Below are 27,789 nucleotides of genomic sequence, written 5' to 3'. Positions count from 1 at the left end.
AGTAATACTCCATTGTGTATATGTACCACAGCTTTCTTATCCATTCATCTGCTGATGGACATCTAGGTTGCTTCCATGTCCTAGCTATTATAAAGAGTGCTGCGATGAACATTGGGGTACACGTGTCTCTTTCCCTTCTGGTTTCCTCTGTGTATGCCCAGCAGTGGGATTGCTGGGTCATAAGGCAGTTCTATTTCCAGTTTTTTAAGGAATCTCCACACTGTTCTCCATAGTGGCTGTACTAGTTTGCATTCCCACCAACAGTGTAAGAGGGTTCCCTTTTCTCCACACCCTCTCCAGCATTTATTGCTTGTAGACTTTTGGATCGCAGCCATTCTGACTGGCATGAAATGGTACCTCATAGTGGTTTTGATTTGCATTTCTCTGATAATGAGTGATGTTGAGCATCTTTTCATGTGTTTGTTAGCCATCTGTATGTCGTCTTTAGAGAAATGTCTATTTAGTTCTTTGGCCCATTTTTTGATTGGGTCATTTATTTTTCTGGAATTGAGCTGTAGGAATTGCCTGTATATTTTTGAGATTAGTTGTTTGTCTGTTGCTTCATTTGCTATTATTTTCTCCCATTCTGAAGGCTGTCTTTTCACCTTGCTTATAGTTTCCTTTGTTGTGCAGAAGCTTTTAAGTTTAATTAGATCCCATTTGTTTATTTTTGCTTTTATTTCCAATATTCTGGGAGGTGGGTCATAGAGGATCCTGCTGTGATGTATGTTGGAGAGTGTTTTGCCTATGTTCTCCTCTAGGAGTTTTATAGTTTCTGGTCTTACGTTTAGATCTTTAATCCATTTTGAGTTTATTTTTGTGTATGGTGTTAGAAAGTGTTCTAGTTTCATTCTTTTACAAGTGGTTGACCAGTTTCCCAGAGTCTTTTCCAATGAGTCAACTCTTCGCATGAGGTACCCAAAGTACTGTAGTTTCACCCTTAGCATCATTCCTTCCAAAGAAATCCCAGGGCTGATCTCCTTCAGAATAGACTGGTTGGATCTCCTTGCAGTCCAAGGGACTCGCAAGAGTCTTCTCCAACACCACAGTTCAAAAGCATCAATTCTTTGGCACTCAGCTTTCTTCACAGTCCAACTCTCACATCCATACATGACCACAGGAAAAACCATAGCCTTGACTAGATGGACCTTTGTTGGCAAAGTAATGTCTCTGCTTTTGAATATGCTATCTAGGTTGGTCATAACTTTTCTTCCAAGGAGTAAGCATCTTTTAATTTCATGGCTGCAGTCACCATCTGCAGTGATTTTGGAGCCCAGAAAAATAAAGTCTGACACTGTTTCCACTGATTCCCCATCTATTTCCCATGAAGTGATGGGACCAGATGCCCTGATCTTTGTTTTCTGAATGTTGAGCTTTAAGCCAACTTTTTCACTCTCCTCTTTCACCTTCATCAGGAGGCTTTTTAGTTCCTCTTCACTTTCTGCCATTATTTCTATTAGTTATGCCTAAATTATGGATGACTTCTGAGGCTTTAGTTTGTATAAAATTTTATAAGTTAATTAAGATAAATTCATCAATTCCTATCTTAGTATTGTGGGAAGTAACATAGCTTTGATGTCAGACAGCCTCAGATTCCAGTATTGGCTCTGTTCGTATTAGGTGAGTTGCTTTGGGCAAATTGTTTTAACTTATCTGAGCCTCAGTTTCCTAACTTAAAAGTGAAATTATGTAGTATTGTGTACCTTTACCAAGTTGTTGGGAGGATGGAGTAAGATGAGTAGGTAAAACACAGTGTATGCTTGTGCATATATATCCTTTTCTCCATCTTATGGTACAATTTCTTATTGTCTTTTTTCTTTTGACCTGCTGTTTGTTTTTTTGTTTTTTTTTTTTTTGTAACTGTGGTTGTGAAGGTTGTGATAAGGGTAATGGTGACCCATAAAGGGAGAAGTGTGGGGAATTTGATTGGAAACTGGCCAGGAAAAGGACTCTTTTTGCATAAAGTTCTGAAACATTGGTCCCTAAGACAGGATGAATTTTTTCAGTTTTAAAAAATAGTGGGTTTCTGGACTTCCCTGGTGGCTCAGTGGTAAAGAACCTGCCTGCTAGTACAGGAGACAGGATTCGACCCCTGGTCTGGGAAGATCCCACATCTGCAGAGCAGCTAAGCCCCTGTGCTACTACTGTTGAGCCTGTGCTCTAGAGCCTGGGAGCCACAGCTGATGAACCATGCATGTCCTAGAGCCTGTGCTCTAGAGCCTGGGAGCCACAGCTGATGAACCATGCATGTCCTAGAGCCTGTGCTCCGCGACAGGAGAAGCCACCGCAGTAAGAAGCCTCCACACTGCAACTGGAGAGTAGCCCCTGCTGGCCCCAACCAGGGAGGACCCAGCACAGCCATAAATAAAATAAATATTTTTTGAAAATAGTGGAATTCTACAAGCTATTGATATATGCAGCGAAAAAATTGCTGTGTGTATATTAAATGGTCAAGGAATTATTCTGAGTGAAAAAGAACCCAATCCTAAAAGGCTACCTACTATATGATTACATTTACATAACATTCTTGAAGTGACAACATTTTGGAAATGGTGGGTAGAATAATGATTGCCAGGGGCCTATGATGGAGGAGGGGAGGGGTGGTTATAAACAGGAGGAATCCTTGTGTTGGAAACGTTGAATATGGTGGTGGATGCATGAGCCTACATAGGTGACAGAAATACTACAAACACAGAAATAAGTACAAATAAAACTGGGGACAAAGAAGTGAGATTGGTAGTTTGTATTTTTGTCAGTATCCCTGTTATGATTTTTTTTCTATAGTTTTGCAATATATCATCACTGGGGGAGACTGAATAAAGCCTGCAAGGGATCTCTGTATTATTTCTTACAGCTGCGTGTGAATTTACAATTATCTCCATAAAAAAATAGTTGGGTTCTATTTGATAGTAAATGTGTATGTGAACTCTGTAAACTTTTTTTATATCCGAGAAAATAAACTGTTAAAGCAACATTTACCTGTTACTCTAAATAACCCCCACTTCCCTGTTGGACATCTATCTTGTAAAATGCCCCTCTGAGTCTTTTGTTCCCATGAAATACACTTAATGAAGAGGAACATGGCAACCTATGAATTATTAAAATAGGAAGCAGGAGATATTTCTCAGGCTGTCCAACTCTATTGGGCAGTGCCAGACATTTTTTTCACTTAATTCGCACCACAGCCCTGTGAATAGGTACTGTTCTTATCTATTTCACATAAGCAAGCAGAGGATCAAGTTTTAAAAAGTGATCATATGATCTTCCTCTTTACCATCCTAGGGAATTAAGAGTTTTAGAAGCATTGCCCTTAGTAATTTTTAAAAATTGTGGCAAAATACACATAACATAAAATTTACCATCTTGGGCTTCCTTGGTGGCTCAGTGGTAAGGAATCCACTGAGTGGAAGAATCTACATGGCATGGAGCAGCTAAGCCCATGGGCCACACCCACTGAGCCTGTGCTTTAGAGCCCAGGAACTGCAACTGCTGAGCCCATGCACTGTAAGTACTGAAGTCTATGCATCTAGAGCCCATGCTCTGCAATAAGAGAGGCCACTATAATGAGAAGCCCGTGCAAGGCTATGAAGAGTAGCCCCTGTTCACTGCAAGTAGAGAAGAGCTCTCGCAGCAACAAAGACCCAACACAGCCAAAAACACATAAATAAAAAATCAAAAGAATTTACCATCCTAACCATTTTAAGTGTACAGTTTAATAGTGTTATGTATATTCACACTGTTGTGTGACCAGTTTCCAGACTGTTTTTCTTGTAGAAATAGAACTCTACACTCATTAAATGAAAACTCCTCATTTCTCCTCGTCTAGCCCCTGGCAGGCACCATTAGACTTTTGATTTGTATGAATTTGGCTAGTCTAGATACGTCACATAAATGAAACCATAGACTGTTTCTCTTTTTGTTACTGGCTTGTTTCACTAGGCATAATTCCAGGTTTCATCCATGTTGTAACATGTGTCAGAATTTCCGCTCTTAAAGAGTGATGAATATTCCAGTGCATACATATTCCAAATGTATATACCACGTTTGTTTTTCTGGTCATCGGTTGATGGACAGTTGGGTTGCTTCCACCTTATAGCCTTTGTGAATAATGGTGCTGTGAATGTGGGTGTACAAATATCTCTTTGGGACCCTGCTTTCAGTTTACTTGGTTATATACCTGGAAGTGAGATTGCTAGATCATGCCATTGGTCTCATTTGAAAGCCATTTAGATATCAGCTGTGTTCTTAGGGTATGTCTTTGGCTGCTTACTCCTTTTGTCTCTGAATTGGAGATGACAAGGTAGACATTAACACAGGGTTGTGGTAATGGGTTTAAGTGCAGAGCAGGGTTTCTTCCTTTTAAGTGGTAACTACCAAAGATGCAGGAGGTTAGTGAAAGACTTAATAGAACTTTATCATGTAAGATCATATATTTGATTTTAAAAAGTGTTTTGTGAAATATGTTATTTATTACAACTATTTTATTTAGTTGGGAATATTTCCAATCATTGTGAATGCCCTTCTTAAAAGGAAAATCTTTTCTGTTTTAGGTTAATACAAAAGCTGAACCAGCAGACAATATTACAAGTTTCCTGTGGCAACTGGCATTGCTTGGCTCTTGCGGCTGGTAATGTAACATTAAAATCTATGCTAGTGTTGGGTTAATTTGGGAACCATTTCTCTTCGTATTTTTATGTGATGTTATGTAACCAGATACATTTCACTAGTTAGGGTCTATGCATTTCTGTTGGACAGCGACAGTTCTAAGATAGCCCTTGTGTAGCTCATACTTTTCTCAGGGTGTGGATGATGAAAAAGATGGTTATCACTGCTGTTCCACCTCTCTCGGGGAAAATCAGCAGGAGGCAAGACTGTTCATCAGTGTACTTGAACAGAGGATTGGTTTTTCTTAGCTACAACTCATATGGCTATTCCACCATGCTGCTGCTGCTGCTGCTAAGTCGCTTCAGTCGTGTCCGACTCTGTGCGACCCCATAGACAGCAGCCCACCAGGCTCCTCCGTCCATGGGATTTGCCAGGCAAAAGTACTGGAGTGGGGTGCCATTGCCTTCTCCGTATTCCACCATAAAGCACCCAAATAAATGAAGAAGGAAAAGTTAGGAAAACCTAAGCCAACATATGCTGCTATATTCTGTTAGCATAAATTTGTGAGGAAGTCAGCACTAACACGTCCTGCTTGATTCTCTGTGGTGTTGTCCAGGTCATAGCTGGACCCTGTGAAGTCCCGGTCTCTTGTAGTCCTGGTATGGTCAGAACTAGTTCCCTTTGCTTAGTGGATCTAAGCCTGATAATTGGCCTATTCAACACTGAACTGATTTAAACATTTAGTTTTTTCTTTGCATAAATATTAATAGCCTTTGAAGGGTGTTGATCTCTGTGTTGTCATGACAAGTGGGAGTTCTGATTGTGAGAGTCTCACACCATGCAGTGTGTCTGCTTCCTTGCTCTTGGGTATGTGTTGTGGTGGGGGGTGGGGTGGGCAACTAACAAATGAGCCCTACGGGAATTCCATTGTTCTAATAAGTTTATATTTGTGAATGAAACTTGTATCTTTCTGGTAATACCAGTTATCTTCTTCTGATTTCAGATGGCCAGTTCTTCACGTGGGGGAGAAACAGCCATGGGCAGTTGGGCCTGGGGAAGGAGTTCCCTTCCCAAGCCAGTCCACAGAGGGTGAGGTCCCTGGAGGGGATCCCACTGGCGCAGGTGGTCGCAGGAGGGGCCCACAGCTTTGCCCTGTCACTCTCAGGAGCTGTATTTGGCTGGGGGATGAATAATGCAGGGCAGCTTGGGCTCAGTGATGAGAAAGGTGGGTGAAGTCTTCACCTGGCCCTCTTAACTTCATTTGTTTGATATGTGCTTCCTGAGGAGCTTCTGTGTCCTCTCCCCGAGTCAGGCACTGAGGGTGCAGCAAGGACCAAAACAGATAATACCCTTGACTTAGTGGAGACTGCATGCTAATGGGCAGACACAGACAACAAACCAGTATGTGTACAGTGGAAACAGTGACAGATTTTGTTTTCTTGGGCTCCAAAATCACTGTGGATGGTGACTGCAGCCATGAAATTAAAAGACGCTTACTTCTAGGAAGGAAAGTTACGACCAACCTAGACAGCATATTAAAAAGCAGAGACATTACTTTGCTGACAAAGGTCCATCTAGTCAAAGCTATGGTTTTTCCAGTAGTCATGTATGGACGTGAGAGTTGGACCGTAAAGAAGGCTGAGCACTGAAGAATTAATGCTTTTGAACTGTGGTGTTGGAGAAAACTCTTGAGACTCCCTTTGACAGCAAAGAGATCAAACCAGTCAATTGTAAAGGAAATCAACCCTGAATATTCATTGGAAGGACTGATGCTGAAGCTCCAATACTTTGGCCACCTGAGGCAAAGAACTGAGTCATTGGAAAAGACTCTGATGCTGGGAAAGATTGAAGGCAGGGGGAGAAGGGGGTGACAGAGGATGAGATGGTTGGATGGCATCACTGACTCAATGGACATGAGTTTGAGCAAGCTCCAGGAGCTGGTGAAGGACAGGGAACCTGGCATGCTGCAGTCCATGGGGTCTCAAGGAGTCAGACAGGACTGAGCAACTGAACAGCAACAAATGTATGCAGTATGTCAGGGGCTTTGAGAGGAAAGTTTCCTATTTTATATAAGGTACCCAGGGAGGGCCTCTTGAATAAGGTGTTTAGCAGAGCCCTGTAGGAAGTCCAGTAGAAGAGGAGGTGTTTAGAGGAGCTGGGTGAAAACTGTTCCAGTCAGAGGCAACAGGGTGTGCAGAGGCTCTGATGTGGGAGGAATCATGGTAGGCTTGGGGATGCGATGAGCAGGGAGAGGAGTACAAAGCTGGAGCTCCGAGAGGAAGGGAGGCCCTGCAGTGTAGGGCCTGGAAGGACAGGGTAAGGATTTTGGCTTCTCTCAGTGAAAGAGGAAGACACTGAGGGTGTTGAGAACAGTAATCTGACTTGACTTTGCCTAGAATCGGTCCACGGGGAAGCTAGCAGACCACTTTGGAGGCGGTGGGAATAAAGATGGATTTTGAATATATTCTGAAGGTGGGGCCAGTTGGTTTTCCTCATTGTTGGATGTACTTTGAAATAAAGAGAGGAAAAAGTGGAAGGGTAAAGCTGCATTTATGAAATGAGGAAAACTGTATGGGGAAGTAGGGAGGAAGGTGGGCAGAGTCGGAGATTATGGGGAATTAGGCCTTAAATATGTTAAAAATGAGATGTCTATTAGACATCCAAGTGGAGGTTCAGGCAGCAAGCTGAAGAGGAGAATCAGGAATCAGGGGGCCCAAAATTGAGGCTAAAAGAACTGTGCATATTTCATCTCAAAGACAGATGATACTGACTTTTTGATATTTCTCCTTTTCTAGATCGGGAGTCTCCTTGCCATGTGAAGCTCCTGCGAACACAGAAAGTCGTCTATATCAGTTGTGGAGAAGAACATACAGCAGTTCTTACAAAAGTAAGAAACTTCAGTATTCTGGTTTGTTCTGTGGTACTTCTATAATAAGGATGATTATCATTACTTGATTATTTTTGATAAGGTCTTTTATAGAGAGTAGGAATAGTGTATAAACATAAAAATAGTTCAATATATATAACCTTGAAATACATATAGCAATATTCTGTGTTCCTAAGCTGGAATCAACATTGCAGGTAGAGATACCAATAACCTCAGATATGCAGATGATACTACCCTTATGGCAGAAAGTGAAGAGTGAGTAAAGAGCCTCTTGATGAAGGTGAAAGAGGAGAGTGAAAAAACTGTCTTAAAACTCAGTATTAAAAAAATGAAGATCATGGCATCTGGTCCCATCACTTCATGGTAAATAGATGGGGATACAATGGAAACAGTGAGAAACTTTACTTTTTTGGGCTCCAAAATCACTGTGGATGGTGACTATAGCCATGAAATTAAAAGATACTTGCTCCTTGAAAGAAAAGCAATGACAAACCTAGACAGCATATTAAAAAGCAGAGATATTACTTTGCCAACAAAGATCCATCTAGTCAAAGCTATGGTTTTTCCAGTAGTCATGTATGCATGTGAGAGTTGGACCATAAATAAAGCTGAGCACCAAAGAATTGATGCCTTCCAACTGTCGTGCTGGAGAAGACTCTTGAGAGACTCCCTTTGACAGCAGAGAGATCAAACCAGTCAATTGTAAAGAAAATCAATCCTGAATATTCATTGGAAGGACTGATGCTGAAGCTGAAGCTCCAATATTTTGACCACCTCATGGGAAGAGCCAAATCATCGGAAAAGATCCTGATGCTGGCAACGATTGAAGGCAGGGTGAGATGGTTGGATGGCATCACTGACTCAATGAACATGAGTTTGAGCAAACCCTGGAAAATGGTGAAGGATAGGGAAGCTTGGAGGGCAGCAGTCCATGGGGTCACAAAGAATTGGACGTGATTGAGCGACTGAATGATGAAAAAAGAAAGAGCAATGTAATTAATGTTTTAAAATTATTCAACCTATTTCTTTTGCTTCTAAGACAGTCACATCTGGAGAGAATGAAAAAGTATTTTTGTGTTGAACAAACTGTTAAAGATTTACTTTAATAAAATGCTTTAGTATTTGTAAGTACAGCTGCTAAAAAAAATCTTAGGAGTCTGTGGAGTATGTAATTTCTTACATATGAATGGTCATGAAAAGTTCATCTCATTTCACCTACCTTTTTCTTCTTTTTTTGTATTCCTGTTTATTAACATTGTTGTACTTTTAAACTACTTTTAAAATTTATATATAGATGACACACATTCCCTTGAGCAATACTGTCTTTGTTCCATAAAGATGTAGTCTTAAATTCTTTTTAAAAATTCTCTTTTCTATTTAGAGAACATTCCAAAGAAGTGATTTGTCTAAGAGTCAAGTGGGCATAGTGTTCTTGTACAGACTGTTGTGATACTAATTTTGTATACAGAAGTTAGAGGAGTGTATCCAAACTCAGAGACACAGTGCACTTATGTGGTGTTTACTCCTTGTTAGAGTGGAGGTGTGTTTACCTTTGGTGCTGGTTCCTGTGGGCAACTTGGACATGATTCTATGAATGATGAGGTCAATCCAAGAAGAGTTCTGGAGCTGATGGGCAGTGAAGTCACTCAAATTGCTTGTGGCAGGTGAGTGCTCCTAAGAACTTCCTTAGATCTATTAAGACTCAGAAATGGATCTTGTCTTTGTAGTGATGTGGCTACTTCTAACCAGTGTTGTTTTAAGAAATCAACTGCATGCATACCTATGGTGAAAATTTGGAGAGAGTTCAATCTGAGCAGAGTGTGGCAAGGAAGGGTTTTAGAGAAGCAGAGCTACATGGGGCCAGTATAGTTCTTTGGGGATAAAGAATAGCATGACATGAGGGAGACATGTAGAAAGGAAAGTGAGAGAGCCTCAAAGAAATCTTGGAAAGTTTGCTGATTTTCCCCACCTCTTTCTGTTCATCCCCAATGCAGTAGGCCCTTAAACTCTTTCCAGGTCTTATCACCATCCCAATGACCTAGGGTATCAGTGAAGGGCAGTATTATGAAGATCCAGGGCTGCAAAAATAAGCACATGTAAACACAAGGGGGTAGGCTTCTGGGGTCACCTGTAGGAATTGCTGTGCTCACGTATGGTTATTAAAAGTCGGTGTGTGTATTCATTCATTATCAGTAGAAACAATGCTGTTGGGTTAATTCACATTGTTTTCCCCTAGACAACACACCCTAGCCTTTGTGCCTTCTTCTGGACTCATCTATGCATTTGGTTGTGGAGCCAGAGGTCAGTTAGGAACTGGACACACTTGTAACGTCAAGTGCCCTTCTCCTGTGAAAGGTTACTGGGCTGCCCACAGTGGCCAGCTTTCAGCCAGAGCTGGTAAGAGTGATGCTTATTGGAATTTAATGGTGTTTTAAGTGCTAAAAACTCTTGTTATAGAACATGTATTATTTTATTTTTTAACCTTGAGGTCTTTTGGAGGGAATAAATACAAGATATTCTAAAAGTCAACAAATATTTGAGCACTTACTAACTACAGTTGAGATTCTAGAGAATAAAGCAAAAATTCTATTTTGGTCATAAGGATTTTGATTGTGGTGTATCCATTTTATTTACTATTGTTGCTGATAATGAAAGTTCATATTTATTGAAGGCTTAACCAAGTTCCATTACCATGTTAAGCACTGAAAACAACCTTAAAAACTAGTGGTTATTATCCCCATGTTGGAGAGGAGGAAACTGAATCAATTGGAGGTTAAGTAGCTTGCCCAAAATGATGTAGATTCTGGGAACAGAATTTAAACCCAGGCCTGCTTCTTTCTAAAACCTGTGTTCTTTTTAATTTTTTAAAATTTTACAGTTTAAAAAAGTTGCACTCCGTTTACAGGTATCACAAAATATTGGCTATATTCCCTGTGTTGTACAAAACATCCTTGTAGGCTATCTCACACTCAGTAGATTGTACCTAGCACCCCCTGCAACTCTGGATTGCCCCTCCCCACACTGCTTGCCACTGGTAACCACTAGGTGGTTCTCTGTGAACTTTAAAGCCAGTGCTTTTAATGCTTGAATTCTTGTTAGCTTCCATTTATGATTGCTATTTTGGTCACAATATGACATGATCTTTTTTCATGCCATTTCTATTTCTTAAAGAATAGTTAAGTAACACAGTGTTCATTTCACTGGAAATCAAAATAAGGCAGTTGTTCAGTAAGAGTGACTTGAAGCAATAAATCCAGAAGCTTAAATGGAGATGGAGAGTCATTACAAAGAACTGTGATTTAATAACTGATTTCGATTTTGAAGACTATAAAGTGGCACAGTTATGGCTTAATCAGAATTTTAACAGTAACAACCATAAGTACCCTTCTGGAGCATGAGAAACTTAAGTACAGGGCGAGCCTCCCTGATAACTCAGTTGGTAAAGAATCCACCTGCGATGCAGGAGACCCCGGTTCAGAGTCATTTCCTGTTTGTAAACCTGGCATATAGCACAGGGTCTGGCACAAACTTTTCACTCAATAAATATTCATGGAATGAATATATGAGCATCTGAGAATGTAGTGGAACTTGAAATGTAAAATAAATAAGATTTTGTTTTGATCATGTTCCCCAAAGTGGAAAAATGGCTAGGTGTCCTCTTATCTATCATTTATAAATTTCTTTTTCTCTAAGGCATTGTACTCATGTTAGGAAAGCATATATTTAAGAAATACACCAATTTTTAAAAACTCCAGTATGTAGGTTAATTTTAAACCACAAAGTTTTCAAAGTTTAATTACAGGATAAAACTTATAATGTAAGTAGGTGAATTTTAATTTGTTATGTAAATGCTGGTTTTAGGAACCTTCGTGGTAATTTGGGAGCACAGTGTTCCATAGAGAGGAAGTTTGAGGTGTGTCTTAAGGGATGGTTTGGAGTTAGGTAGAGGACAATGGAGGGGTAGGCTGTGGTGAGTACCATGGAACTACGGGTACCAGGAGCACCTTTCCATCATGCTCTAGGGGGCGCCATTCCTGGAGAACACAGCGTGCTCTGGGCGTGGTAGAAGGGAAAGGCATGGAGCTATGCTGCCAAGTCGCTTCAGTCGTGTCCGACTCTGTGCGACCCCATGGACTGCAGCCTACCAGGCTTCTCCATCCATGGGATTCTCCAGGCAAGAACACTGGAGTGGGTTGCCATTTCCTTCTCCAGTGCATGAAAGTGGAAAGTGAAAGTGAAGTCACTCAGTCGTGTTTGACTCTTAGCGACCCCATGGACTGCAGCCTTCCAGGCTCCTCCATCCATGGGGTTTTCCGGGCAACAGTACTGGAGTGGGGTGCCATTGCCTTCTCCCATGGAGCTATGAGGTGGTGCTATTAGAGGAGCCATTAGAATTGAGTGAGACGGTGGTGTGAGAGTGTCGCTGTGGGCACAGTGAGATGGGAGGCAAAGCGGAAGCAGGACATGGAGCTTCATCCGGAAGTGGCTGCAGACCTCCACACTCAGATGCTGTAAGTGGTGTCTTAGCTGACGTTACGGTTTATAGTAGTGACTGTTTTAAACTTCAGTGTCATGACAGAGTTAGAATGAAAAAATAAAAACGAGGTCAGGACTAGCTGGCAGTTGGCAGGAGGAAGAGGGGGTTAGAGTGGAAGATACAGTTTTATATGTTTAGTTTTAACTGAGGTAGAAACAGTCCTGGGAAGAGAGCCAGGAGAGGAGGTTTTTTACTTCTCTGACATAATTAAATGGATAGGAAACCACTCGGAAACATATTTGGAATGTTAGAAAAGGGGATCAAGGAAAAAGTTTAATTGTTGAAAAACATGCTCTTGAAAATTTTTTGACAGATCGCTTTAAATATCATATTGTTAAGCAGATCTTCTCTGGAGGAGACCAGACTTTTGTACTTTGCTCCAAATATGAGGTAAAATTTTCTTTTGACTGTTATCTTGGGGGTGGAATACTGGTGAACCAATATTTATTTTAATAAATAATAATTACATGAGAGCAGCATTATTCTTTGTTTCTACCAATTTTATATTATTAAAATACGCTGACAAAACTGAAGTAATCTCCATTTTGTTTCCTTAAAGTGCCAATAATTTTCTTGGTATTTAATCACAGAGTTCTACTTTATAATGGAAAATTATTTATTTATATCTAGATTTGTCCCAAAAGAGATTTAAGGAGGCCTCAGAGAATTCATACTAACTTTGGGATTGTTTGACTTTCTATTGTTTCCTTCCCTAAGTAGCAATAAATGCTAGGTATTTGAGAACTCACTGTGCTTGTTTGATGTGATTGAGTATATACTAAATATAAGAGATGCCATTCAGATATCCTTTATTATTTATCGTCTGCTTATAAAACCACACGAAAATTTCCCTCAGGTTGTCTCCTGCATCCCTGTGGTGGGCAAATGACATTTTCTTAGGGCTGGAGGTGGAAGAGAACGTGGGCTAAGTATCTGTGTTGTTGTTCAGTTGCTAAGTTATGTCTGACTCTACGACCAAGTGGACCTCAGCACACCAGGCTCCCCTGTCCTTCAGTGTCTCCCAAAGTTTGCTCAGACTCATGTCCGTTGAGTCGGTGATGCTATCCGTGACAGGGCTTTAATTCATTCCCCTCTTTCTGGATGAGAAAAATCATTCTGAAATGAACACCACAGGTTTGTTTCCTGTCCTCTACACCCTGCTGCTCTTATGCTCCTCTCCTCTCTCCCTCCCTTCCCTTCAAGCCCTGACCCTTCTTTTATTCAGTCAGCGCTTGGGGAGGATTAACCATATGTAGTGCATTGATCCTCATCCTCCCCTGGAGGAGCAGGGAAGCGCTGGTGGTGATGACAAAGGAATCAGAGTAGGCTGGGAAGAAAAATGAAGTTCTGTGGACACAAGGTGCCCTGTTGGTATTGGAAACTCTCCCCATTACTCTGATACTGTGCCATCTCTCGACATATGATATCCTTGCCTTCTAGTCAGTATCATTCTCTGACTTGGATAGAAAAGGTTGTGGTGGAGTCTGAGGCTGCAGGTTGGATAGCTGATACTGACGTTAGATATTATCCAGGTCAGGATGCTGCAGAAGGTTCTGTTGAGTGCAGCCATCTGGACTGAGTTGGAGCTGTTGCTTCAGACCTATTTTAGGCCCAGCTTCAGTGCTTCACAGAGAAACCTTGAAAAAAGCTGAAACTATTCTTTGTTTCTTTAACGTGCCAATAAAGCAAAATATGAAAAGCCCTGAATCTTTGTAGGATAGTTACTTTGTGTCCACAAGTAGTACAGTCTGAAGTATTCCTTTCTCTAAGAAAGTGGTTTGATTAACCAACTTTAATTTTCCTGTGAAATTCAGCATAAAACTTAGTTTCATTCCTTTTATAAATATGGTATCTGATATATGTAGTTGAATTTTAAATTTAACTGTAATTAACATTGTTGGAACCGGAAAACAAAACATTGATGAGAAGGAAGTGAAAGTAGCATATTGTTGTAGAAAGAGGGCAGGTTAAAGTTTAAACAACTAGAAGAGTGGTATACATTAAATATGTAAGATAAAGAAAAAAGCAACTGAAAATAGAATATGACTTAGAAAGGTATTGCTCTTTCTTATAAACACTGAAACCTGTACACTTTTATTTAAGCTATTAAGCCTAGGTATTTGTTTAGGTACAGAGATTGGTCAAAAAATGTGTTGACTCTGTTACCATGACACATGAAGAATCTCTTAATGACCCAAGAAAAAGCATCTGTGTAGTGACATACTCCATTTTTATAAGACACTCTTAAGATTTATTTCAGTTCAGTTCAGTCCTCAGTCGTGTCCGACACTTTGCGACCCCATGGACTGCGGCATGCCAGGCTTCCCTGTCCATCACCAATTCCCAGAGCCTACTTGAACTCATGTCCATTGAGTCAGTGATGCCATCCAACCATCTCATCCTCTGTTGTCCCCTTCTCCTCCCGCCTTCAATCTTTCCCAGCATAAGAGTCTTTTCCAATGAGTTGTTTCTTTGCATCAGGTGGCCAAAGTATTGGAGTTTCAGCTTCAGCATCAGCCCTTCCAATGAATATTCAGGACTGATTTCCTTTAGGATTGACTGTTTTGATCTCCTTACAGTCCAAGGAACTCTCAAGAGTCTTCTCCAACACCACTGTTCAAAAGCATCAATTCTTCGGCGTTCAGCTTTCTTCACAGTCCAACTCTCACATCCATACATGACTACTGGAAAAACCATAGCTCTGACTAGACGGACCTTAGTTGGCAAAGTAATGTCTCTGCTTTTGAATATGCTATCTAGGTTGGTCATAGCTTTTCTTCCAAGGAGCAAGCGTCTTTTAATTGCATGGCTTCAGTCACCATCTGCAGTGATTTTGGAGCCCCCCAAAATAAAGTCTGTCACTGTTTCCCCATCTGTTTGCTATGAAGATGGGACCAGACGCCATGATCTTAGTTTTCTGAATGTTGAGTTTTAAGCCAACTTTTTCTCTCCTCTTTCACTTTCATCAAGAGGCTCTTGAGTTCTTCTTTGCTTTCTGCCATAAGGGTGGTGTCATCTGCATATCTGAGGTTATTGATATTTCTCCCAGCAATCTTGATTCCAGCTTGTGCTTCATCCAGCCTGGCATTTCACATAATGTACTCTGCATATAAGTTAAATAAGCAGAGTGACAATATGCAGCCTTGATGTACTTCTTTCCCGATTTGGAACCAGTCTGTTGTTCCATGTCCAGTTCTAACTGTTGCTTCTTGACCTGCATACAGATTTCTCAGGAGGCAGGTCAGGTGGTCTGGTATTCCCATCTCTTTTAAGAATTTTCCACAGTTTGTTGTGATCCACACAGTCAAAGGCTTTGGCGTAGTCAATAAAGCAAAAGTAGATGTTTTTCTAGAACTCTTGCTTTCTCAATGATCCAGTGGATGTTGGCAATTTGATCTCTGGTTCCTCTCTCTTTTCTAAAACCAGCTTGAGCATCTGGAAGTTCACGGTTCATGTATTGTTGAAGCCTGGCTTAGAGAATTTTGAACATTGCTTTGCTAGCATGTGAGATGAGTGGAATTGTGCAGTAGTTTGAACATTCTTTGGTATTGCTTTTCTTTGGGATTGGAATGAAAACTGACCTTTTCCAGTCCTGTGGCCACTGCTGAGTTTTCCAAATTTGCTGGCATATTGAGTGCAGCACTTTCACAGCATCATCTTTTAGGATTTGAAATAGCTCAACTGGAACTCCATCACCTCTACTAGCTTTGTTTGTACTGATGCTTCCTAAGGCCCACTTGACTTCGCATTCAGGGATGTCTAGCTCTAGGTGAGTGATCACATCATCGTGGTTATATGGGTCATGAAGATCTTTTTTGTTTATCTTTTTTGTGATCTCTTCTGTGTATTCTTGCCACCTCTTTTTAATCTTTTCTGCTTCTGATAAGTCCATACCATATCTGTCCTTGATTGTGCTCATCTTTGCATGAAATGTTGTCTAGGTAGTTCTAATTTTCTTAAAGAGATCTCTAGTCTTTCCCATTCTATTGTTTTCCTCTATTTCTTTGCATTGATCACTGAGGAAGGCTGCTTTATCTCTGCTTGCTATTCTTTGGAACTCTACGTTCACATGGGTATATTTTTCCTTTTCTCCTTTGCCTTTTGCATCTCTTCACGGCTATTTGTAAGGCCTCCTCAGACAACCATTTTGCCTTTTTACACTTCTTTTTCTTGGGGATGGTCTTGATCCCTGCCTCCTGTACAATGTCATGAACCTCAGTCAATAGTTCTTCAGGCACTCTGTCTATCAGATCTAATCTCTTGAATGTATTTGTCACTTCCACTGTATAATCATAAGGGATTTGATTTAGGTCATATCTGAATGGCCTAGTGATTTTCCCTACTTTCTTCAATTTAAGTCTGAATTTGGCAATAGGAGTTCATGATCTGAGCCACAGTCAGCTCCCAGTCTTGTTTTTGCTGACTGTATAGAGCTTCTCCATCTTTGCCTGCAAAGAATATAATCAATCTGATTTCAGTGTTGACCATCTGGTGACGTCCATGTATAGCGTCTTCTCTTGTGTTGTTGGAAGAGGGTGTTTGCTATGACCAGTGCGTTCTTTTGAGAAAACTCTGTTAGCCTTTGCCCTGCTTCATTTTTTACTCCAAGGCCAAATTTGCCTGTTACTCCAGGTAATTCTTGACTTCCTACTTTTGCATTCCACTCCCCTATAATGAAGAGAACATCGTTTTGGATGTTAGTTCTGGAAGGTTGGTCTGGTAGGTCTTCATGGAACTGTTCAGCTTCAGTTTCTTCAGCATTACAGATTGGGGCATAGACTTGGATTACTGTAATATTGAATGGTTTGCCTTGGAAATGAACAGAGATTATTCTGTGGATTTTGAGATTGCACCGAAGTACTGCATTTTGAATTCTTTTGTTAATTATTGGGGTCGCAAAGAGTCAGACATGACTGAGCAACTAAATTGAGCGCTGTTTTATATTATACACCTAGTATTTATTTATCTTATAAATTGAAGTATGTGCTTTCTGACTGCCTATTGCCAATCCCCGATCCCCCCCACTCCCTGCCTCTGGTAATCACAAATCAATCTCTTTTTTCTATGAGCAATTTTGTTTTATTTTTAAGTATATTAATTTACAACACTATTTTAATTCCTGGTACACAACATAGTGATTTATATTTCTATAATTTTGAAATGATCACCACGAGTCTAGCTACCATCTGTCACCATGCAAATATACTACATAATTAATGACTAAGACCTAGAAGTCTTAAAAAGACACCAGTATCTCCAGAGATTCTGATTTAACTTGTTTAGAGTGTAACTTGGCTGTCAGGATTTTTGAAAGCTCTGGTGATCCAAAGTGCAGCCAGAGTTGGATACACTGACCTACACCAATTTTTTCTTTTGAGGCTGTACGTAATTCTAAGGCATGGAAAACCAGTGCTTTTTCTTGGGTCTTTATGTTTGATTTTGAGATTGTAGTTTATCCAAGGCATCTGTGGTTTGTTGGACTTGGGGTGAAGAATGAGAAAATAGTAACATGTCTATATTTTAAGTATGTGTTTGTGTCTGTGTTCAGCTGCTCCTTGGAATGGGGGAAGCAATTCAAATTTACATAATGACTGGTTTTAAGACCACGGTGGAGAGACAGTCTTGTTTGTGTGTTCTCAAGTGTCTGTTTTGTCTTACAGTTTTTCTCTATGCAGTTCAAGATGGCTTTTGTTCTCTTAACAGATTTCTGTGGTCATTTTTGTTAAAACACTTATCAAAAACCAGATGATCATAAACTTTGGCAAACATCTCGAGTCTGTTACATGCCCTCTTCCTTTCCCCTTATAATGCTGTCTTAACTCATCACTCTGAGAAAATAACCAAGAAAATTTACTTTGATAGTTGTGTTTTTATGATCATCTGGTTAATGTTTTAATATTGCTTTTTTCCCTCTCTTCTAGTGACAAGTACAGGAGACATAAAGCACTTTAAATTTTTCTCTAGTTCTAGATCATGATTAGATTTGGGGAAAATAAGTTGAAAAATAGCAGTTTTAGGAAAAGTGCTTATTATATAGCACTGTGCAGCATTTGGGGATTTAAAGGCCATTATTGATATGTCTTTTGTCTTTCTTATAAATTTATAGCTGTGTACTTTGAGCAAGACATTAAGAGGCATTACATTTTCATAGATTATTTACAATATAGATTGTATAGACGTTTTATAATGCATATTGTTGGAGTTTGGTGAACAGTTAAGCAAAAGATTAGTAATTTAAAAACCTTGATGTTACGGTAATTCAAAGCAGAGGGAGAAAGAAATCTGAAGCAGTCCTCTTGGTTTGGTTTCTCTGGGGAGGGTACTGAAGGGCCATCCCGGCTCCACAGCACCCCATGAGTTCGGCTGAGGCACTGAGCTGCAGTTCAGCTTCCCCTTCTGCCCGATCCTGCCTCCTTCATCCTGAGGAAATATTCTAGAACTCCTCCCAACCCCAAACTTCAAACATAAATCTCAGGTTCAGAGTCTGTTTCCCAGGTGTAAATCCTTCTGGGGGCAGGGGGGCTGAGGCCTGGCACCACATCCCCAGCTGCCACTGACAGGAAGGGAGTGAGGCCAGCGCCCAGGGCAGTTCCTGGAGGTCAGTGCAGCTGGGGGCAGTCCAGAGCTTACACTGAGGCAGCTGGTGGGGTGAGTGGTCCGTTCTGAAGGGAGAGAGGATCTGGATGGTGCACCCCCGCTCCTGTACATAAGTGAAACACAAAGTGGGAGCTATATGGGGAAAGGGAGATGAGAAAAAGTCCCTGCTGTTCCATAATTTTTTTTTTTTTTTTTTTGCTGTCATATTTAATCCCTCAGAATTCTTCTCCTGCTGTTGACTTCAGGATGATGAACCAAGCACATTACACCAGTTTAATAAATGATGAAACCATAGCAGTTTGGAGACAAAAGCTCTCAGAACACAACAATGCAAATACAATCAAGTATGTGGTTGCTTGTTTTCAGTTCTTTTCAAAGTGTATTGGAATTTCCAACTTAGTGATTTTCCCCTACTTCCATCTTGAGGTTGTGAATATAAATGGCGTTTTGCATTTGAGGGGTCATTTTTTGGGCACACATCTGGTGCCCTTAGCTTGAAATAACGTAGTAAGTTCCCCCATTTTCTTACAAGGTGTATTCCTCAATGTGCTTTGTTTGGACCTTAAAATTCCTAACTGATGAAGACCTGAGTTGGCCTTTCTGCCAAGAAAGCTTAGTGTTATTGTTGTTTAATTCCAAGAGTTTTCTTCATATGCTTGTTCTGAAGCATTCCAATCTAAGCTTATTTTACTTAATCAGAATAATTTAGCATTTTCATATTCAAAATGATTAGATGAGATAGAGAAAAAAGTACAGTTAAAGGATTGAGTCCTTTCAGCAAGTGTATTTCATTCTTAAAATTTTTTTTTCTTAATTTTTATATTTTTACACATTGTATTGGCTTTCCTCAGTTTTTCCATTTTTTGACAGAAGCTGATTCTTGGGGATGAATGAATCAGATTGTGTACTGGGTGATAGTTGTTCCCATATATGTATATAAAGCATTTTACTTTATGGAATAGATTGTAGAGGGGCAAATTGCCTGAGCCCTTTGGACACACCAGCTTTTTGAGTGGGGGATCATTGGGAATGCCCTAGAGCATCTCTGTGACAGTCCTCAGAAGCCCTCTAAGCTTGGTGACTCTGCCAGGGAGTTCAGTCTGGAAGGGGCAGGGAACAGGCTGGGGGGACTAGACTCACTGGGAAGATAGGGGTGTGGGGGCACTGAGACTCCCTTGGCTGGGACTTGACTGGTTCTCAGTTTTCTTATTTACAAGCAATAGGATATAAGGAATGATCTCCAAAGATCCTTCCTGACCTGGCTCCTGTGATTAACAGAAGTTACTGTGATCCCCTCCTCAACTGTATATTTGCTTTGTTCCTTCCCTTTTCCTTATACTAAATAAGAGGGTTCGAGCTTCCTGACATGTAGTATCACTGTGGGTCCTCAGAAACTAGCAGTTTCCCCCCAGAAAATCTAAGTAATAGGAATAAAAACTTAACTTCACTCATTTGTAGTTTCTTTCTAAGATGGGCAACAAAACAGAAGGAAGTATTTGTTCAGTTATTAGTTTGCAGAGATACTTTCTGTGTTGGTAAATAAAAGCTGGGCTTAGCTTTTTTGGTTTTATTTTGGGTTCGTGTTTGGAGGTGAGGGGGGGAAGTGTCTTAGACGGTTGATGGGAGGAAAGTCCAAGGTCATTATTATTAGGCCTGAGAGTTTTTTTTTGGCAACTTTAATACTCTTTATTTTAACATGATTTACGGATAATGTAAGTTCTTGTCCGTTTTGAGACAGGACACTGTTTTCCAAGGCTTCACCTGGGTAAGAAGGAGCAGCTATTATGGAAACTCTGGAATAGAGGAGTAATCTATTGCTGATGCTTAAATAACCATTTATTTATACTTATTAAAGACTTCTTTCCCGTTTTTCTTTCTGAGCAGTGGTGTTGTTCAGATATTATCTTCTGCGGCCTGTTGGAATGGAAGTTTTCTTGAGAAAAAGTAAGTGACTTAGTCTTAAAATAACCACGTGTGATGCAGGTGCTTACTCAGCAAAGGCTGAGAAAGGCTTGTGTTCTCTTTGCTGGTGGTTGGCCTTAACTCAGTGGGTAAGCTTACGATTTGCACAGCAACGGAAGTGCCTGATGGTGGTGAGAGGACACCAGGAAGGGCAGTGCTGATTCATGCCTAGCTGGCAGAGAAGCAGATCACCAAGAGAGAGGCAGTATCTCAGAAAGGGTTGGTGTGATCAAAAGTAAGATTTTTCAGGCTATTCCAAAATATTAATAATATTTGTTCTTAAATTCTTTTAAAAATATATATATATTTTATTGAAGTGTAGTTGACTTTGCAATGTTTCAGGTACACAGCAAGGTGATTCAGTTATACAGATACACATATATTATTTTTGAAATTATTTTCCATCATACAGTAGACCTTTCTTGCTTGTTGCATATCTATTTTTTAATTAGAAATCTAACATTCTGTTCATACTAAGTCAGACAAGTCAAATCAAAATGTCAAAATTTTTTTAGTTAGGCAAGAATTCATATATTTTCTAAAATATATATTATACATATTTATATGTATATGTATACAAAAGCTCTTCTACTATACTTAATAAGGGCTTGAGAAAGAACGAAAAAAACAGGAGAGATGGAGAAGTTGGAGAACATAAACTAAATGAAACGGGAGCATTGAATATGTAATAGAAAAAGTGAAACAAACTAGATAAAAGTAAAAAGATCATCATATAGGCCAGTTGTTTATAAACATGACTGCTCATTAGAAACATCTGGAGCTCTGGAGAAAAAAGCGATACCTGAGCATTTGTAGTTTTCCAAAAATTTCAAGCTAATTCTGATATGCCTCTGGATTTTTAAAAGTGATTACAGGTTTTTCTATTAGATCCTAGTTTTGTTGATATAGAATTTTATTATTTTTCTATTGACCAGTCATGATACAATGGTATTAAGTGAGTGATAGTTACATAGTCACAATAGCAAAAGATGTTAATCAGTTTTCACAATTAGTAGCCAAACAAAGAGAAGGAAATGGCAACCCACTCCAGTGTTCTTACCTGGAGAATCCCAGGGACGGGGGAGCCTGGTGGGCTGCTGTCTGTGGGGTCGCACAGAGTTGGACACGACTGAAGTGACTTAGCAGCAGCAGCAGCCAAACAAAAATAAAAGATAATTACAATTGCAAGCCATAATGGGAGCATGATTAACTTAACAATATAAATAATTACAATTTGAGGGGAGTATCAAGCAGAATGATGTGGTAGGTGAAAGTGCATACATGCACTTGTTTTCATCCACCCAGCTAGTGTATGTCTTTTAGTTGGTGCTTTTAATCTATTTACATTTAAGGTAATTATTGATATGTATGATCCTATTACCATTTTCTTAATTATTTTGGATTTATTTTCTGTAGGTCTTTTCCTTCTCTTGCGTTTGCTGCCTAGAGAAATTCCTTTGGCATTTGTTGTAAAGCTGGTTTGCTAATGCTGAATTCTCTTAACTTTTGCTTGTCTGAAAGCTTTTGATTTCTCTATCAAATCTGAAGGAGAGTCTTGTGGGGTAGAGTATTCTTGGTTGAGGTTCTTCCCTTTTATCACTTTAAATGTATCATGCCATTCCCTTCTGGCTTGTAGAGTTTCAAATCAGCAGATAGCCTGATGGGAGTTCCCTTGTATGTTATTTGTCATTTTTCCCTTGTTGCTTTTAATATTTTATCTCTGGTCTTTAATTTTTGTCAGTTTGATTACTGGGTGTCTGGGTGTGCTCCTCCTTGGGTTTATCCTGCCTGGGACTCTCTGTGCTTCCTGGACTTGGTTGACTATTTCCTTTCCCATGTTTGGGAAGTTTTTAGCTATTATCTCTTCAAATATTTTCTCAGGTCCTTTCTCTACTCCTTCTGGGACCCCTATAATGCGAATGTTGGTGTGTTTAATGTTGTTCCAAATATCTCTTAGGCTGTCTTCATTTCTTTTCATTCATTTTTCTATATTCTGTTCTGTGGCAATGATTTCTACCATTCTGTCCTCCAGGTCATTTATTATTCTGCCTCATTACTCTGCAATTGATTCCTTCTAGTGTATTATTCATCTCTCTTTCTTTGTTCTTTCGTTCTTGTAGGTCTTTGGTAAACATTTCTTGCATCTTCTCAGTCTTTGCCCTATTCTTTTCCCGAGATCCTGAATCATATTTACTATCATTATTCTGAATTCTTTTTCTGGAAGATTGCCTGTCTCCACTTCATTTAGTTGTTTTTCTGAGATTTTACTTTGTCCCTTCATCTGGGATATAACTTTCTGCTCTTTCATGGTGATTAGCTTTCTGTAACATGGTTTTTGTTTTAGCTGCTGTGAGACTGTGCTTCTTCTTGCTTCTTCTGTCTGCCTTCTAATGGATGAGGCTAAGAGGCTTGTGTAAGCTTCTTGATGGTAGGGACTTGTGATGGGAAAAACTGCGTCTTGCTCTGGTGGGCAGGACCTTGCTCAGTAAAGCTTTACAATTATCTGCTGATGGGTGGGGTTGCACTCCCATCCTTGTAGTTTTTTGACCTGAGGCAACTTATCCTGGGGTCTAAAGGCTGTATGGTAGGGTTAATAGTGGACTCCATGAGGGTTTACACCAAGGGGGACCTTCCAGTGCCCTTGTCCCTGTGGTGAGCCCCTGCTGACCCACACCTCCACTGGAGGCCCTCCAGCACTAGCAGGTAGTTTCGGTTCAGTCTTCGGTGGGGTCACTGCTCCTCTCCTCCCAGTCTTGGAAGGCATGCATTTTGTTTGTGCCCTCTAAGACCAGAGTCTGTTTCCCCCAGTCCTCTGGAAGGCCTATAATCAAATCCTGCTGGCGCTGAAGGCCATATTCCATGGGGATTCCTAGTCCCTTAGTTGGATCTCCAGGCTGGGAAGCCTCACATGGGGTTCAGAACCTTCACAACAGTGTGAGACTTTCTTTTTTATTGTTGTTCTCCAGTCTGTCGGTCACCACCTGGCAGGTATGAGATTTGATTTTATCATGATCGCATCCCCACCTAACATCTTGCTGTGGTGGCTTCTTTGTCTTTGGACATGGGGTATCTTTTTTTGGTGGGTTCCAGCGTCCTCCTGTTGATGGTTGTTCAACAGCTAGTTGAAATTTTGGTGATCTCACAGGAGGAGATGAGCACATGTCCTTTTTACTCTGCCATCTTGAACTGGAAGTGGACAATTCTGTTCTTAAATTCGTATTTCTTTAAATAATCTCCCTGTTTCTTTGACACCTTTCCCATGGTTTTTTCTTTCTCAAAAAAGAATGAATTTAGGGAAAGTTCCAAGAAGGCTCCAGGGACTCCTTGGACTCAGGGCCAGCCCAGCCCACCAGAAAATTGCATTTGGCCTAAACTCCCAGGTTGTAAATAGTGTTTCCTTGCTAGGCCTTATCCCGTCTCCAGATATTGTGGCCACAGAAGGGTCTCGTCATGGGTTTTGATCTTTGGTGATCCCAAGTCCCAACCTTCTCACCATCCTTTTTCTGTCTGTTGCAAGGCTAATGAAATCCCATGAAGAGAGACTTCAGTTCTGTGTGTCAGTTGCACCCCCTACCCCACCCCCAATTCTGTCCCTAACTGGGTTGTAAGAGGTTGCTTCAGGAACTCTGTTCAGTTACAATTAAAGATTGCAAAGTCATTTGTATCATTAGGGCAACTGAAATGAGCTCATCCAACTAATTTCATAATCAATACTTAGCCTTTTCCTCCAGGGAAAAAATTTTGTGTTGATGTTGGTCTTTTAGAACAGTGATTCTCAACCAGGCTGATTTGTTTCCCAGGGGATGTTCAGCATTGTCTCTTGACATGTTTTGGTTGTTACTGTGGTGGTGAGTATACTACTGGAATCTAGTGAGCAAAGGCCACGGGTGCTGCTAAGCATCTCACAATCCCACCCACCCAACAAAGAATTATCTGACAACCACAAAAGTCAGCAATCCCAAGGTTGAGAAACCTTATTCTAGAAGGACAATTTTTATGAAAGTTGGGAATGGCTCTTGTTAGATTTGTTAGATTGCTGCTGCTGCTGCTAAGTCGCTTCAGTCGTGTCCGACTCTGTGCGACCCCATAGACGGCAGCCCACCAGGCTCCCCCATCCCTGGGATACTCCAGGCAAGAACACTGGAGTGGGTTGCCATTTCCTTCTCCAATCCATGAAAGTGAAAAGTGAAAGTGAAGTCGCTCAGTCGTGTCTGACTCCTAGTGACCCCATGGACTGCAGCTTACCAGGCGCCTCCATCCATGGGATTTGCCAGGCAAGAGTACTGGAGTGGGTTGCCATTGTCTTCTCCATTTGTTAGATTATCCAGCCTTAATTTGTTAGTTGCTCAGTGGTATCATGTCTGACTCTTTGCCACTGTATGGCCTGTGGCCCGCCAGGCTCCTCTGTCCATGAGATTTTCCAGGCAAGAATACTGGAGTGAGTTGCCATTTCTTCTCCAGGGGATCTTCCCCACCCAGGGATCGAACCCACATCTCCTGTGTCTCCTGAATTGGCGGGCAGATTCTTGACCACTGAGCCACCTGGGAATTCCCAAAGACCAGTTTAACAAAGCATAAATACATGTAGATAAAGTCTTTTGATTTTTCTTAGCAGCATAGCAGAAGGTACTTCTAAGCATATGGAAGGCTGCATATGGGATAGCAGAAACAATTTCTATGTTTTGGGCAAATTTATTTTTAGAACAATAGTGCAAAAGATTCAACAAACAGAGAAAGCCGAAGTAACTCCTCTTGATTGACAATTTAGGTTCCAATGCATATAATTATATAATTAAAATTTTTTCACGTTAGGAACTCTGCTTGTGTTTTTATAAATTGTAATATTGCCAACAGATGACATTAAAACTATCTGAATATGTTTGTTACACATAAGCAGAAGTCTGTTTTGCAAATAGTTCTTTTGTAATTAGTAGATGTGGTATGTTTAAGAGTGAAAATTTAAGAGACATTCTTTAAATCTCTAAAAGGCTGAAAGTTTGTTTAAAACAGATAAATGATTAGTTGTTAGGAAGTTAAAAACAGTTGTTGTTCAGTCATGTTTGACTTTTTGCGACCACATGGCTTGCAGCATGCCAGGCTGCCCTGTCCTTCACCATCTCCCAGAGTTTGCTCAAACTCAAGTCCATTGAGTTGGTGATGCCATCCAACCATCTTGTCCTCTGTTGTCCCCTTCTCCTCCCTCCATCAATCTTTCCCAGTATCAGGGTCTTTCCCGATGAGTTGACTGTTCTCATCAGGTGGCCAAAGTATTGGAGCTTCAGCATCAATCCAAGGATTATTCAGGATAAAATTAGTCCTGGAGTGAATGTACTTGTATTCCTTATGTTAACTGAGTAATACACTAACTTTGCATTTATTATAGATCTGATATTAAAAAAACTTGCTTTGAACTTGATATTAGTTAATGAGTGGGCCACATTGCACAAGGGGTGTTTTTTGTACCTAGGCACAGCATCTGCCTTTGGTTCAAAGTACCACAATGACAGAAAGAGGCAAAAATACAAGAGTTAATCAGAAAAATAACATTCTGCCTATAAATTTCAAGAGTCTCACAGTAAGATGATGATCCTTATACTTTAATGACTTAAATTGTAAGATATCTTGAAAAAGGGATTCAGAGAGATTTATTCTGTTGGGTTTCCCCAAAGTTAATGTTTTCGTGCATCTTGTGTGCCAGGTGAAATTTAAATTGGATCAGTATGTGCAAACTATATATTGACTTTTTTATAATTCATCCCTATCAGAATGTTTGCTTTGTTTTTCTTCTATTACATGTTTTTTTTTTTGTTTGTTTAGAATTGATGAGCATTTTAAAACAAGTCCCAAAATCCCTGGAATTGATCTGAACTCAACTAGAGTGTTATTTGAGAAGTTGATGAACTCTCAGCACTCCATGATTCTAGAACAGGTATTTTTTTACTTCTATAAAGTATATGCTTAAAATGCATTTTTGCATTGAAATAAGTCAACTTTCAAGAAGAAAAAAAAGAGTAAGATGAAAAGGCAAAAGTCTTGTATAAATGTTAACTCTGTAAAATACATTAGGAATTTGTCCTAACTTTAAATTTCCTATTTAGCTTAAAGTTTTCTAAGGAAATCCCCACTCCCTAGAGTATAAGGTTGGCAAGGGCAGGGACCTTTGGCTTTTCTTTTCACTGATGTATCCTGATTGCCCAGACTGGTGCCTGGCTCGTAGATGTTCCTGAGTGCATACTGAATGAATAAGAGTTGAGAGTCTCTCAAATAATTTATGAGTTTAGAGATCAGGTAACTAGATTGAATTTCTCATTACTCTTTTCTCTCATACAGATCTTAAATAGCTTTGAAAGTTGCCTGATTCCTCAGTTATCGAGTTCACCACCAGATGTTGAAGCAATGAGAATCTACTTAATACTCCCAGAGTTTCCCCTGCTCCAGGATTCCAAGTATTACATAACGTTGACTATTCCCCTGGCTATGGCCATTCTGCGGCTGGATACAAACCCCAGCAAAGTCTTAGGTGAATTTGCTGCACAGTACCGGAAGTTTCTGCTTTATATTTTATTGGTGTGACCATTGGCTCCTGTTGGATTGAGATCCAAGATTTGTTATCATTTAATATGCTTAACACTTAAACATTTCTTTCTTTGCTGTTAATTTCTAATTTCAAGCCATATTTTCAGTTTAAACAAATTGAACCATTAATTAGGTTATTTGAAACCGTTTACACCAGACTTATCTTGATTTTTAAATATTCACAAAGTTAGATTATTTGACTTAATTTTTTTTCCTCCTGTGCTTGCTAGCGGTTAATAGTGTCTCAAGTATTACTGTCCATCTGTTGTTCTTTCTCTTATAATTAATTTAGGGGGTGGGAGTGAAATGAACATTGTGGTGTGATACACAGGTCTCCAGAAAAGGAGAGGAAGAAAATGACCTAGTGGAGACTTACCAAATGTTTGTTTTGTTTTTCTTTTTTAGGACAGTTGAGTCCACACTGATTTTTGCAGGCTACGGACACTTTGCTGAGATAAGAACCTTCCGTTCCTCAGTGAATTGGAGAGTGTCTCTCATGGGAGTAGCGCCTGAGATGTTTTTATTAATCAAATGCAGAAAATCTGTCACCTGGCTTTTTCTTTTCATTTATTTTTTTTTCCTGGTAATTTTTTTTAGGTGTTCACTGCAGCTCAGTAACTTCTGT

At 40.1% G+C, this 27,789-nt stretch overlaps 1 protein-coding gene across 8 annotated transcripts in view; it reads left to right on the top strand.

The window, feature by feature from the left end:
- HERC3 (HECT and RLD domain containing E3 ubiquitin protein ligase 3) overlaps positions 1-27,789 on the top strand; it is a 144,006-nt gene that overhangs the window by 52,317 nt on the left and 63,900 nt on the right. For 7 of the 8 annotated variants that reach the window (XM_025290415.3, XM_025290414.3, XM_025290416.3 and 4 more), the window contains 10 exons: positions 4,551-4,627; positions 5,609-5,830; positions 7,401-7,492; positions 9,026-9,156; positions 9,729-9,889; positions 12,343-12,419; positions 18,846-18,970; positions 20,511-20,570; positions 26,406-26,517; positions 26,919-27,108. In XM_025290415.3, coding sequence (XP_025146200.1) covers positions 4,551-4,627; positions 5,609-5,830; positions 7,401-7,492; positions 9,026-9,156; positions 9,729-9,889; positions 12,343-12,419; positions 18,846-18,970; positions 20,511-20,570; positions 26,406-26,517; positions 26,919-27,108 — 1,247 coding nt within the window. The remainder of the gene's footprint in view (positions 1-4,550; positions 4,628-5,608; positions 5,831-7,400; positions 7,493-9,025; positions 9,157-9,728; positions 9,890-12,342; positions 12,420-18,845; positions 18,971-20,510; positions 20,571-26,405; positions 26,518-26,918; positions 27,109-27,789) is intronic. The other variant, XM_025290417.3, reaches the window with a different exon arrangement.

This window comes from Bubalus bubalis, chromosome 7 (assembly GCF_019923935.1).
Source record: "Bubalus bubalis isolate 160015118507 breed Murrah chromosome 7, NDDB_SH_1, whole genome shotgun sequence".
Classification (NCBI taxonomy): Eukaryota; Metazoa; Chordata; class Mammalia; order Artiodactyla; family Bovidae; genus Bubalus; species Bubalus bubalis.
The sequence above is the reverse complement of the archived record's forward strand: the minus strand, read 5'-3'. Positions and strand labels throughout refer to the sequence as shown.